This window comes from Acipenser ruthenus, chromosome 4 (assembly GCF_902713425.1).
Source record: "Acipenser ruthenus chromosome 4, fAciRut3.2 maternal haplotype, whole genome shotgun sequence".
NCBI lineage: Eukaryota > Metazoa > Chordata > Actinopteri > Acipenseriformes > Acipenseridae > Acipenser > Acipenser ruthenus.
This window is the reverse complement of record NC_081192.1, coordinates 48,532,238-48,546,027: the sequence shown is the minus strand read 5'-3', so window position 1 is coordinate 48,546,027 and position 13,790 is coordinate 48,532,238. Positions and strand designations below refer to the sequence as shown.

General features: G+C 36.2%; 1 protein-coding gene across 4 annotated transcripts in view; it reads left to right on the top strand.

Moving 5' to 3' along the window:
* LOC117399247 (ubiquitin carboxyl-terminal hydrolase MINDY-3-like) overlaps positions 1 to 10,287 on the top strand; it is a 55,945-nt gene extending 45,658 nt beyond the window's left edge. For all 4 annotated transcript variants that reach the window (XM_059022483.1, XM_059022484.1, XM_059022482.1 and 1 more), the window contains one exon: positions 9,209 to 10,287. In XM_059022483.1, the coding sequence (XP_058878466.1) occupies positions 9,209 to 9,358 (150 nt within the window). In that variant the 3' untranslated portion in view covers positions 9,359 to 10,287. The remainder of the gene's footprint in view (positions 1 to 9,208) is intronic.
* The last annotated feature ends 3,503 nt before the right edge of the window (positions 10,288 to 13,790 follow it).

Genomic DNA, 13,790 nt, shown 5'->3' with positions numbered 1-13,790 from the left:
ATTCTGAAGTACAGGATTAAATGCAGTAAAATAGGGGGAAGATAAGAGCAAAATAAAGCACATTTAAATGAAGGGTGATAGTGTCCCAGGATACAAACAGAGGAGTTCTACAGGTGCTGTTTGAAGAGGTGAGTCTTAAGGAGGCGCCGGAATGTGGTCAGGGACTGGGCAGTCCTGACATCTGTAGGAAGGTCATTCCACCACTGCGGAGCAAGGGTGGAGAAGGAGCGGGCTCTGGAGGCAGGGGAGCATAGCGGAGGTAGAGCCAGTCTTCTAGTGCAGGCGGAGCGGAGAGGTCGAGTGGGGGTGTAGGGAGAGATGAGGGTCTGGAGGTAGCTGGGTGCAGTCTGGTCAAGGCATCTGTAGGCTAGTACAAGAGTCTTGAACTGGATGCGAGCGGTGATCTGAAGCCAGTGGAGCGAGCAGAGTAGTGGAGTAGCGTGGGCGAAGCGAGGCAGAGAGAACACCAGGCGGGCAGCAGAGTTCTGGATGAGCTGGAGCGGACGGGTGGCGGACGCAGGGAGGCCAGCCAGGAAGGAGTTGCAGTAGTCTAGGCGGGAGAGTAACAGGGCCTGGACCAGGAGCTGGGTAGCGTAGTTGGTGAGGAAGGGTCGGATTCTTCAGATGTTGCTCAGGAAGAATCGTCAAGTGTGTGCCAGAGTGGAGATGTGCTGGGAATAAGAGAGGTAGGGGTCCAGGGTGACTCCAAGGTTCTTAGCTGAGGAAGAGGGAGAGAGTGTGGTAGATTCCAGAGGGACAGAGATAGAGAGATCAGAGGGGGGGAGGAGGAGGGAAAGAAAAGGAGGTCAGATTTAGAGAGGTTGAGTTTGAGGTGATGCGAGTGCATCCAGGAGGAAATAGCAGACAGACAGGTAGAGATACGGGAGGAGATGGAGTCAGAGGTGGTGAAGGAGAGGAAAATCTGAGCATCATCAGCATAGAAATGGTATGAGAAACCATAGGATGCGATGAGGGGGCCCAGGGAGCGGGTGTAGAGAGAGAACAGGAGAGGACCCAAGACTGACCCTTGGGGGACTCCAGTTAAGAGAGGGTGAGGTGTATAGGTTGCTCCACGCCAGGTTACCTGGTAAGTGCGGTTGGAGAGGTAGGAGGAGAACCAGGCCAGAGCAGTGCCAGAGATCCCCAGGTCAGCGAGAGATGATAGTAGAATAGAGTGATCAACAGTGTCAAAGGCAGCAGAGAGGTCGAGGAGAATTAGGACAGAGGAGAGAGAGGCAGCTCGGGCACACTTAAGTGAGTTGGTGACAGACAGGAGGGCGGTTTCAGTGGAGTGAGCAGAGCGGAAGCCAGATTGGAGAGGGTCAAGCAGAGAGTGGTTGGACAGGAAAGCAGAGAGCTGGCAGTGTACAGTCCGCTCGAGGGTTTTGGAGAGGAAGGGTAGGAGGGAGACAGGACGGTAGCTCTGGAGGGAGGTGGGGTCGAGGGTAGGTTTTTTGAGGAGGGGAGTGATAGAGGTGTTGTTTAAAAATGAATATGAACTTATTTTCTTTGCATTATTCGAGGTCTGACAACACTGCATCTTTTTTGTTATTTTGACCAGTTGTCATTTTCTGCAAATAAATGCTCTAAATGACAATATTTTTATTTGGAATTTGGGAGAAATGTTGTCAGTAGTTTATAGAATAAAACAAAAATGTTCATTTTACCCAAACACATACCTATAAATAGTAAAACCAGAGAAACTGATAATAATGCAGTGGACTCTTAATTTTTTCCACAGCTATATATATATATATATATATATATATATATATATATATATATATATATATATATATATATATATATATATTGTGATATATTGCCCCCACTCGGGTTCGTTGCCCCTTTAAAAATTGAGCCAGACACAGAAATTGGGGGTTCAGCGCTTCCGCACACTTTTAATAATACAAACAGAAACACAAAAACAAAAACAAACACCTAGCTCCTTCGGAGCTCTTACTACACGGTATGCTGGTCCCTGACTAGCTTGCAGGACAGCTAAGCCATTTGCCTGCCATACACAAAACAAACCACACAGTTTTAACAAAACCCTTACTTTTTCCCTTGACTGCTTGGACACAGAACACACTACCTGTCTCCTTCTATACAGCAGCCCTGAGCAGACTGACTGCACCTCTTATATACCCTGCACCTGGTCCTAATTTAACAATAATTACCAGGTGCAGGGGATAATTAACAATTAACACAAATGTGCATTCTCACATGTTTTTTTCCCATGCAGGGAGGATTAACCCCCTCCCTGCTGTGTTACAATATATATATATATATATATATATATATATATATATATATATATATATATATATATATATATATATATATAAAGCTAATTTATTAGCCACAGAAAGAAATAACACAGCTTAACTTTAATAATAACTATTTATTAAATGCGAGGGGGGGGGGGGGGGGTTGGCAAAAGTCAAATAAGTCGGATTTACAATGAGCAAGCTATCATAGCATAATAAAAACACAAGGATCAACCAAGACTTTAGGCATAAATTTGTTTTTAAAGCTAAAGATAGTGTAAATCCATAGGTGTAATTTACACTGGGTCATGTTCCCCTCACTTTTTCAATGATGGAGAAATGTCCTCCTCACATTGCGTGTACTAAATTGGAGTACTAAAACCTTTATTTCACAATAATGTGTTAGCATAATCACTAGTCAGTATAGAAGTCAACGGGAAGAAAAATGATATCGAATCCGGGATCACTGGAGCCGGATCATGAGATGGTATTTTACTACAAGGATCTGGATCAGGCTCCACTGATCCGTAATGTTGATCCGATCCTGCAGCTGCACACATCTTAACAAGGGAAACTGACCAATGAGAAGTGAATATACGTGGTGAGTAGTTTAAAGACAAATTTGTATACAGCCTTAGATCGCAGTAATGTTGTGGAAAAATGTCACGGGTGGACAAAGGTAGTAAACTTAAAACAGCAAACATGACCTTTGTGCCTTCTGCAAATAAATATAGACATCAATAACAATTAAATACATTACTAATAATGTTTTACACAATTATTATACCAAATTAATCAAGATATATTACTGATTTCTAAATTATTTTGCGTGTGTAAATACATCCCACAGACTCTCGCATCTCTATCAATGTTCCAAAAACTCACTCTTGGTCACATTTTACTAAACATTTTTAAACCTAATAAATAAACAATTACCTTAACAAACATCATCATATTTATCATAGTAAAGTTGAGTTTTTACCTGTAAACAGGAACATGTTTAAAGTTTGCAATTTATTGTCTGGAGCTTGGTGTTGTTTACATTATCGTCGATACACTGCGGTTTGAGGGTCAAGCTACATCTGCATATTTCAAGTGTTTGGAAGCTGAAAATACTTTTTAAAAACACCCTTTTCTTTACCAATACAGTACTAGGATCATTTTAATACCCAAACTGCATTTATCTCAAGTATTTCAATTGTGGGGAAGCCTCAACATTTCTAGATATATATTTATTTCTAGGGCAATTCCCATCCCTATGTAGTCTGTACAAGATGTTGCATGTCACAAGTCTTGTATAACTCAGGGTTTGAAAATGTATTTATATATCTTAGAAAAATCTGCAATCAATGTTACTTGCTACATGTCAAATGTACAGCCCTATAAATACAGTTCTGATACATAACCCTGTATCTAGTTTATATTCAATCTTATCTTACTAGACTTTTAGTTATTATGTCATAGTTGACACACTTAGAGATACTACCTACATCAACTGTACTTGAGTCAAAATAACACTGATTAGTTAGTCCAAGATCTAATTGCCTAATTTAATGCATTTGCAAACTCCCCAGAAGTAAAATTAAAGTTACACTTGATTCAACAGCATATTATACTATACAGATATTCAAAACTGTAACTAGAAATCTAAGCATAGTCAGATTTATTATTTTTTTTCTTTTCCATTTATTTTTTCACAATAATAGTATTTCATAATTTGAAGAGTCCTTTCCTGGGGCAGTCTCCCTATGTACCTAAACCCTAACCTCTCAGCAGGAAGTCTAGGAAAGACATAGACAGACACTGGTAATCAACTGAGGGAAGGGAAAGCAATTCCTTAGCCTACAAATCTCTTAAGTAGTGCAGAATGAGTATGCTTGGTTCAAATTCCTCTGTACTTCCACTAAATTTGTATTAGCCCCAGACTGCTTTCTTTGGAGGTAAAATCATCATCCACTGGGAGTAGCAGGAATGTGTGGCAAACAAAAAAGCATTGTTAATATATATCTATATCTTGCTCTGTAGATTTAGTGCCAATGTATTAGATTGACATTTCCATCCTACATGTAGAGTAATCCCTATCTTCACCAAGTTTTGTTACAACCTGTAATCTGAAATAAATCTCATACTGCAACTTTGTAAAACATAAGACAAGACCGTGTCCGTATTATTTGACAAGTGGAGTATCCTACGTTTAATCAGCTTCAAAGGTTGACCACCTCAAGTATAGCTACTGTTCCACCAGGGGGAATCATACTGTCTAAATAATGGATTTATGTAATGTGTGTGACTTTAATATTTATATAATATTGTGAGACAGATGCTGTAAATCAAGGAGTCCATTCCAGTTCTTGTCCTTGTTTCATAATTGTAATACATTATTTCATTGTTTGTATAAAACATTAAACTAGGTCCAAAATAAATGAATAATATAGGTGTACCCATTAAACCTGGAATGGAATGACCTTTTGGAAACCAGAGCTAGAAGGATGTGTCCATAATTGTAATTCCATACCTAAAACTATTTTGTTTGGTTATAGAGTATGCATAATCTGAGGTTGATTCCTTTAATGATATGTTTAAGAAGTGAACTAGCCATTTAGGGGAAGCTGTGTGATGAGAAGAGAAACGTACTGTTTTTAAAATGAACAAATCCAAAACTATTATCTTTTACAGTAGACAGGACTCAATAGGTAACGGTGATAATTGGTGAGGCAGTGGTTAAATTAACCTACTGGGAATTGCTGTAACCCTCGTGATGATGGAACAAATAGCATTTTTTCTTAGATACACAATTGTCAGTGAAGTCTGAACAGTACACTTTTAGTAACAGTGTCTCTCCTTGGTAGCTAAATGAAGAAAGACAGAATGTAATGTATAATTTTAAGGGAGGTCATATTTTTTTTGTAGATCCTGTAAGCACATTAGGAGCCAAATTCAGTGAACATTTTGCTGAGATAATGTTTTTAGGGAAGTATATTAGCCTTGTCAAGAATTTTTGCAACATACTCTTTATGTATATGCTCTGAGCACACTCTTATACTCAGGGGAGTCGTTCAGGAGGACATTAAGATGTTTCAAACTCCTGTAGTGGATTGTTCTTGCACTGGGCTTGCAATGTATCCAGATGACTTTTTAATAATAAAGAAAATCACACAAACTCATTTAATTTGAAGTTTTAACGAATCAGAGCAATAGTAGTGCTCGTTTCGGTTTATTAAATGCTTATGTTAAAAATTGGATTGGTTGGTTGCGCAGACCACCATAAATCCCAAGTTAATAAGCAGTCCAGGCGATCTGGTGCCTTTACAGGTTTAACAGCATTAATACTTCAATATAGTAATACAGATATGGTTACCATATATTTAGCTCTTAGGCTATAAAATGCAAAAAGCTAAAAACGCCCACCGCTAAATTCTAGAACATTCAATATATATCACTCTCTTAAGACTAAAACATAATTTCTATACCTTATAGCAATGCATCAATATAAAAGAGATATTAAATTCAAATATATGCTTACCTTCCAGTATATGGAAGTGTAGTGTAGGATATATTGAAAAATAAGAACTGTCTTCAAAAGGCAGAGACTTGTGAATACGACCAAACAGCAATCAGTTTTTCAGAGATCCTCAGAGCATGGATCACATCAGCTTGTTTGCAAGTTGAGCGATACTTGACTGGGGTTTTACCTAGGTTTTTATAGGTTTTTTCCTCCATTGAATACATCAGGTCCCAAGTAAATCTAATCATCACTCGGCCTTGACATTTCTTATCTTTTAAGTTAATGATACATTCTAGAAGGATCTGTTCAACTCCTTTTTCAAAACTGATTGAATATAACTTCTTGCCAAAAAACATTGAAACATGATTTCATCACTCTCTTTTTCCAACTCCTCCTTTTTCTAAAAAATAGGTGAACTGGAGTCCACAGGGTCCTTGCTACCAAATACAATACAAGTACATGTGTATATATGAGAGGTATTTCTCATATGTAACACCAGCTCTATTTGATTATATTTAGCTAAAATTATATTATTATTTAGTCAAAAGTTATATGTCGTAAAACCTTTATATAAACTAAACATTTATATTTTTTAATTTAATGGATGTTGTAATGTCTAAAACTGCTTTTACAGTCTATTTGTATTACAGTAGAGCCTTAACAAGCAAAAACACTTGTTAGTTTAAATATTATGTTTCTTAATAGATCAAAATACTTCAAACATATTATTTCTCTTCAGAGAGTTTTGTCACTATTATTAGATCAGAATACTTTTTTTTTAATCTCTATGCTTAGTAACAACACAATCAAATAAAATCAAAATGTCTTTTTAGTTTCAAATATCGTTCTGTCTAAGGGTTACCCTTTTGTTTTTGCTAATTTGCAATACCTAGCCTCTGTGTTTAATTCCCCCAGATGTCTTTCTTTCAAGGTTACATACTTCCACGAGTGTATGTGCACTAATAACAAAGGCACATAGACAATCTGTTTTTCTAACATTATCACTTGTTCAGTTTTCTTTGTTTAAATCATTGTAACCTGTTCATAATTTGCTGCAATATTATTTATGCTGGTTTTATATTCTTTAAAACACATTATAATTATCACAATATTCTGACAGAGTCAGTTAGTACTGAACTTCTTTAGTTTTTAACTATAATATGTTCTTTCAACAATAATACTGTTATTTGTATAACAGTTTAACTTTAAATGATTTTATAACGTGTATTTCAAATTCAGTTTCTTCAGTATAACCGTTGCTAATATTATTTTACTGAATTAAGTCTGACCCCTTTCTCTGTTCTTACAAAATCCAGTTGAAGCAGGTTTTAAGACAACCTTTGCTTTTTCCCAATTTTTTGGTGTTGATTAGTATGAGACATGAAGCAAAGAAAGTAAAGTATCGAAAGAAGCTACTTTTTCTCATAAAACGGGAATGCATTAACAAGGCCTTATGATAAAAGCCTGCCGAGTTTGACTCCTTCTAGGAGGTGCTTTCACAGACTGCACACAACTATCCATTGTTTTCTACGGAGTATGGCAGATCTTTTTGAAAGGAACATATACAGTATTATTATAATTATTGACAAAGAGTATATCATATTATTTCAATCAATACAGGTTCATTTAAATCATCCAAATTCATGCCTAATAACTCAGATTGTTGCCAACAGGATTCAAACTCTGCGCCAGGCTCAGCTCGGAGTGGTTCTGCAAACACCACGACAGGCCGGTGCAGATCTGCTAAAAATATTTTCTAAAACACATTACAGCCATTACAATATTTGTTGCAGTTTCACGAATGTTCAATATGTTTCCCAAAGATCGGCCTGTTTCCAGTAGTTGTAACAGTCTTGGGTCAGTTTCTGCTCTCAGTGAGTCAGTTTCTGCATACAGGTGTGGGTGAAAGTCTGATACCTGCAAAAACTTAAATCTTGTTAGCTGGGCTCCCATCTCTGCATTTTCATTCCCATCGTCAGTGGGCAAACACATTTGAACTGAATCTGGGTTCATCAAAGAACCGCACACCCTTGCAACCGAGACCTTCCATGCAAAAGGATCTAATGCCTGGTCTAAAGAAACCAAACTGTCATATTCCAGTCTCATAAAGAACGTAGAGCAGTCATGTAGCTTGTCTTGGGTGATGTCTAAAGGTGCTTTTCAATTCTCTGGAAAACAATGCATTTCTTAAAACAAATATTTAGTTCCTGGTTGAAACAAAAAAAAAACCCTGGCCTGTTGGTGGTACTTGTTTACCAGCTCTACTAACTGTTGACCATTGGCTCTAAAAATGTGTAACCATACGTTCACAGATGTATTCTATGACTTAAGTTTCGTTTCACTGTCACGTTGTTTCAGTCTCTGGCCTTACTAATTTGAGTTTGTGTTTTCACACTTGCTACACATCTCCAGTACCCTTTTATTATTGACTACATTTGTTGTAGCCCATGTAATGCATTTCTTAATAATATATAGTTCTTCCACTTTACAACCTGTACTTTATTCTTCACAAATCCATTTACTTTATCCATGTTTACATGCGGTTCTATACTAGATGCAATTTTACCTCTGGGATACTTATTGGTTGCAAAACTGTAGTTTTTAATGTTTGGTTACAGGATTCAGTGCTGGTAAAAAATCTGATGTCATACATTGACATCTGGAATTAATCATACGACAATCATTTGAATCATTGAATGAGGCAATTCTGTCAAATGACCTCCATACTGATTGCTTTAAGAAGAATTTAGCTTGATATTTAGCTTGCTTGGTATCTCTCTTCTCAGCTTAGTCTCCTTATTAAACACATAAAAATAAAATGGTGATTATATTGAATGTCCACCTCCCTCTTTGGCCTTGTCCACACTACATAACCGATCTCGAGAACCGTACTTAATTAATCCAGCTCAAAGTGTCCACACTAAAGTACCGTTTCACGTTTAGTCGGGCTTAACGCGTACAAACTCTATTAAAATAGTTTGGTTACAGTTCCTGGCAGCGCAATGGACTGTGGCACTTAATATGACTTTTTATGTTTACAACCCAGTGTCATGGCAAATTTCCAATGTACACGTGACAAAATATATCAGAAAGCATTTTGGGATATTGGAGGATACACTAATAATGTAGTTTGTTATTACAGGGTCCACACTTCTGACAAACCACACTAGAATTTAGAACCGGACTCGAGACTACCCCTTGAGGTGGTCTGGAGTACGGTATTAAACGCTGTGTAGTGTAGACACTAACCGTATTTAGCACTTTTTAAGCCAGTTTAAAGGCAGCTATTACAGTTTAAAAGTATAGTGTTTTTCTTACAATCAATTGATGTGTTTTATACTACCATTTTTGTTCAAGGAATGCTGTGACTTATGATCAACAAATATGTACAATATTTAATATTCTAACAATACTTTTTTTCTCATTTTCTTAGGTTATGTATGTAGAGGGAACTGCTTTAGTTGTGGGCTTTGAGGACCCAATGGTGCGCACGGATGATACTCCAATCAAACGCTGTCTGCAAACTAAATGGCCATACATTGAGCTTCTGTGGACCACCGACATATCTCCTTCATTGAATTAACTTGACTTCTATCTGAAAATGAATCAGAAAAAAATCAGAATGGCCTAAGCTTTAACATCGTTATGGTACACTCAAGCAGCTGGTGCTGACTTCAGTATAATCAGGGTCTTTTCTTTCCCTGGATTGTACAGAGGTGAATTGCCATTAAATATTAAATTAAGTTGTTTGTTCCACATTAACTACTTTTCCTAAGGGTATATTTAATTGGGAAACCCTGAATGATTACCTATTTGCGTGTTATGTATTTTTCTTTTTTTCAAATTGTTTCATTTGAGCTTTTTTGTTCCCGTAATGGTACTGCTATTATTTAGCGCCAATCACTTTCTTCTGAAGTCATATTATTACCTCATAAGCATTGGGTTTAATGCATTTGTCAAAATAACAGCTGTAAACAGAACTTGCATTAAGCATAATTGGCCCCCACCCACTCCAATTGAAAAAGCTTGCTTGCAAAGCTATATTAATTCAAGTAAGCCGTTTATCTGTTGTGATGTTTTGTTTGTTTTTGTTTGTTTTTTATTGGATTGGGCAACAATTGACATTTTATTAGGCAACAATTTATACTGTCTGTCCTGTTAAGTAAAGCAAAAATATCTAAAACTATTTGAATATTTGAACATTATGCATAGTTCACTTAAAGAATAAGAAAAAAAATAAGTGGCTATTAAATCATATAACTTATATAAATACAACACTGGCACAAATGCAAGACACACTTCTAATTTGGATTTAGGGTTAAAAATGATACACATACAGTTGCTGAGTATTGCCAACATTCCTTTATCCTCTATCTAAACTGGAACCATAACCAACTTTTTATTGCTGTGTTTAATGCATGAGAAAAGATTGTTGTTGTCGACACATCTCTAGTGTTCTGTTATTTATTACGATCCAGTGGCCTACCTGAAATAAACATTTTTTTTCTTGAAGCAATTTTGAAAGGTGTCATTTTTAAGCTTGGTGAAATATTGTGTATTATTGCAGGACAAAAAAAACATTAACAAAAATTATGTAAGTGGAATATATGGCAGAACACTCTTTTAAATTATCTGATTATATATATATATATATATATATATATATATATATATATATATATATATATATATATATAATCTTTTAAATCCATGTGTTAATTGTTACTCTTGATGTTTGTATTTAACGTTTTAATCATAGTATATGAATGATTAATTAATCATGTACAGTGCGCCCCCTGTTTTAATGTTTTAGTCATGAGCCATAGACCATGCTCATGTTATTTGTGTTCTGCCATATAATGAAAATGAAAGTGCTAGTGGAATGGAATTATAGAGCAAATGTGAGCTTAATGCTCAAAAGAGACAGCGGTTTCAGTAAATGCATTCAGAATTTCTAAACTGAATTAGAGTGTTTTTTGGGATTTTTTTTTTTTAATTCATCTACCAGTGTATTCAGGCCTTGGAATGCAACGCTATGTAAGTTTAGAAACCTGAACTGCCCCAAACCTTCCTGGTCAACCTGGAGCCATATGATCACCCTATTTGTGTATGTATTGTTTACTTCTTTATATTTACATTAATTCAGAGAGATTTGATTGATCAATTTAACAATACTGTTATCTGAGTTATATTGGCTAAACCTTGTTACATTCTACAGTACTGTTTGTTGTACCTTTTGTATAGCCTTCTACAATCCTGTAACTTGATTTTTTTTTTGTTTTTTGTATTTATTGTTGTAGTTTTTTTCCGGTGTTGGGTACTGAAATGCGTTATGCCTTCACAACCAAACTTTAGTCCACCATTTACAGGTATCACAGTTTCTCAAACATGGCTATTTGGTTTGTCTGGTTTCATTTATAACTGTCATTAGCCAGGATATCACATGGACAGTGTCATGTCCCATTCAGTTAATCTATTTGGAAAAACAAGGTTCACTTAGTGCTACATACTTTTTTCATTTTATCTGGTGACAGGTGAGTCCTATGGTTCTCGGAGGAAATTGCTGTATCTGTTTGTTTTTTTTTTTGCCTTCTAAGTAGTTCATTTTCAACAGGGAAATACTGTACTGTAAAAGCACTGGGTATATCATGTATGATATTTCATGTTTCAGTAGATTTGCTGTGCTTGGCAACAGATCAAACCACGTCGCACTCATTCTTCCTTCTATATACATTTTCAGAAGAACAGATTCATTTAACCCGAACAATGATCAGAATGATAATGCAATATACTATTAAAACATGTTATTGAATAAAATATCTCCTTAAAAGGTCATCACATTTACAGGGCCCCTGAACAGATCAGTTTAAGGTTTCCATATGATGGCAGTATTTCCTATAACTTTTCCAGAAAATACATGTGGATTTTTGTTATTTTTGAAGGCAAAGACAGACAGCAGCACACAACGCTTATGAAACAAATACATTTTGAATGAAATGTTTACAACCAGCTTATGTACATGTGCTGAGCAGGGTTGGCACTGTAAAAGAAATACAAACAAATAATGATACTGAGCCGAACATCAAACTTGACGCCTTTCTATAGCTTGCAAGGAACTCCTTAGGAGCAATTCAATTGCATTTCTGTTGTTTTTGAAAAAAAAATATATAGTGAAAAAATGTGTCCCTAAAAAAGAAAAACAAGATTGCATTGAAATGGAATGGAAATAATGAACTCCTAATTGAATGAGGCTATCAATGGAAAATGGTTGATATGCTGTTCTGCTGGATTACTTTTGATGTAACATGGTTACAGGCTTTTGACGTGACTACAAACTACAGCTATGGCCACCATCTGCATTATCTAAAATTTTAGGATTGAGACATGATTTTTGAAAATTAATAAATATATATGAACATAATTTAGATGTTTGATTTAGCATAATGTCAAAGAAACCATAAAATTATATTGCAGAAGTCTACAGGAAGCCAAACAGTAGTACAGTATTTCATGTTAGATTTCAAAATGTTACTTTTTTCAATTGTCAGTTTTTCACTAAGTTTATGGAAAACTACAAAGCGATATGTAATTCAATATGGTAACGTAGCATTATTCAGTAGGTTTCATTTGACTTTATGAAGCAAAATTTGTTAATTCTATAAGGTGTTGCAAAACTTTTGGCCACAGCTGTAGTCCTGCAACCCACTCGGGCTGGTGGAGACTTTTTTGTACTTTTCCCATCTATATTTTATTTGTGCTTTTCCTAATTGCAAAAACAGACTGCATGAAAAAGTACACTTTTGCAGCTGAATGTCATAATAGGGCCCCTCGGAAATGTGGGTTGTGATGTGTCCATGTGGCGGGGTGGCCCCCCCCTTGAGGTATTTTGTGTTATATGTTGTATATGGTGCACAATCACTCCACGTGCAGATTAAAGTGGATATTAGTATGAAAGCACGGGGAGTACAAGTAGTTCACGTGCAGATATATCAAGATTCCAGTTGAATGATTGATTAGCAGCTGCATAAAAGGGTGAGTGCTTCACGCACATGGGGTTGTGTATTAGAGAGTGGAGAACGGGTGGAGAGAGAGGAGAGTTAGAAACTAGAAATAACAATTGCTAAGCGTGCTGGCTTTTAAACCAGCACAATACTTGTTTGTTTGTCCACTGTTTGTTTAGTGTTATTCCATTTTGTTAGTCCATTTATTTTGGCTTAAAGTGCTGTGTGTGTTTTTTTCTGGGTCTGACGTCACCCCTACAGCCAGCCAGTAAATAAACAAATAATAATAATAATAATAACTCTCCTATAGATCCCTCCTCCTCAACCTATTTAAACCTCAGATAAACTCACCTAGCCTCTTCCAATGAGTTCCTCTTTCAGAGGCTGCAACTACAGTAACAACAAATGCTCGTTTTTTATGTCCAATTTTTAAAGACATTCTATTTTCACCCTCAGTGAATTCTCAAACAAAATAAAACACAAAGACATGTAAAATTGCAACAGACAAGAGAAATGTCCCCTTCTTGTACTGGACAGAGCGGTATTTAGCAGAGATATTTCTGATATTTGATGCAGCTGGTGTCTTAAAGAAATTGTGCAGCTCTGTGCAGTACTGTATGTTCAATCATTTACCTGAAGCCAACCAGCTGCCAGGTTCATACATTCAGCATAACTGGTACTGGTTGTGCATCAATAATGCACATTTTAAGTGATACAAATATGTATATTTACACTATTATTTCAGAAATGGGAGTTTTCACAGGGAACTACATATTACACAGCAATTTATACAAGAAGTATAAATGCTCTGTTAAACATAGTAAACAAAATACTCATACTTGACGGTTATAGTTTTTTTATTACCGCGGCTGCATTTTAGTAACAGCAATAGCGGCTTGTTGAATACGTTTTCGGAGTTTGAAATACATACATTGTTTACTTGCAAAACAAAAACGAAGGAAGAAAACACAAGAGTCTACAGAAAGTGCAAAGTGACAGAAAGTTATACAGATT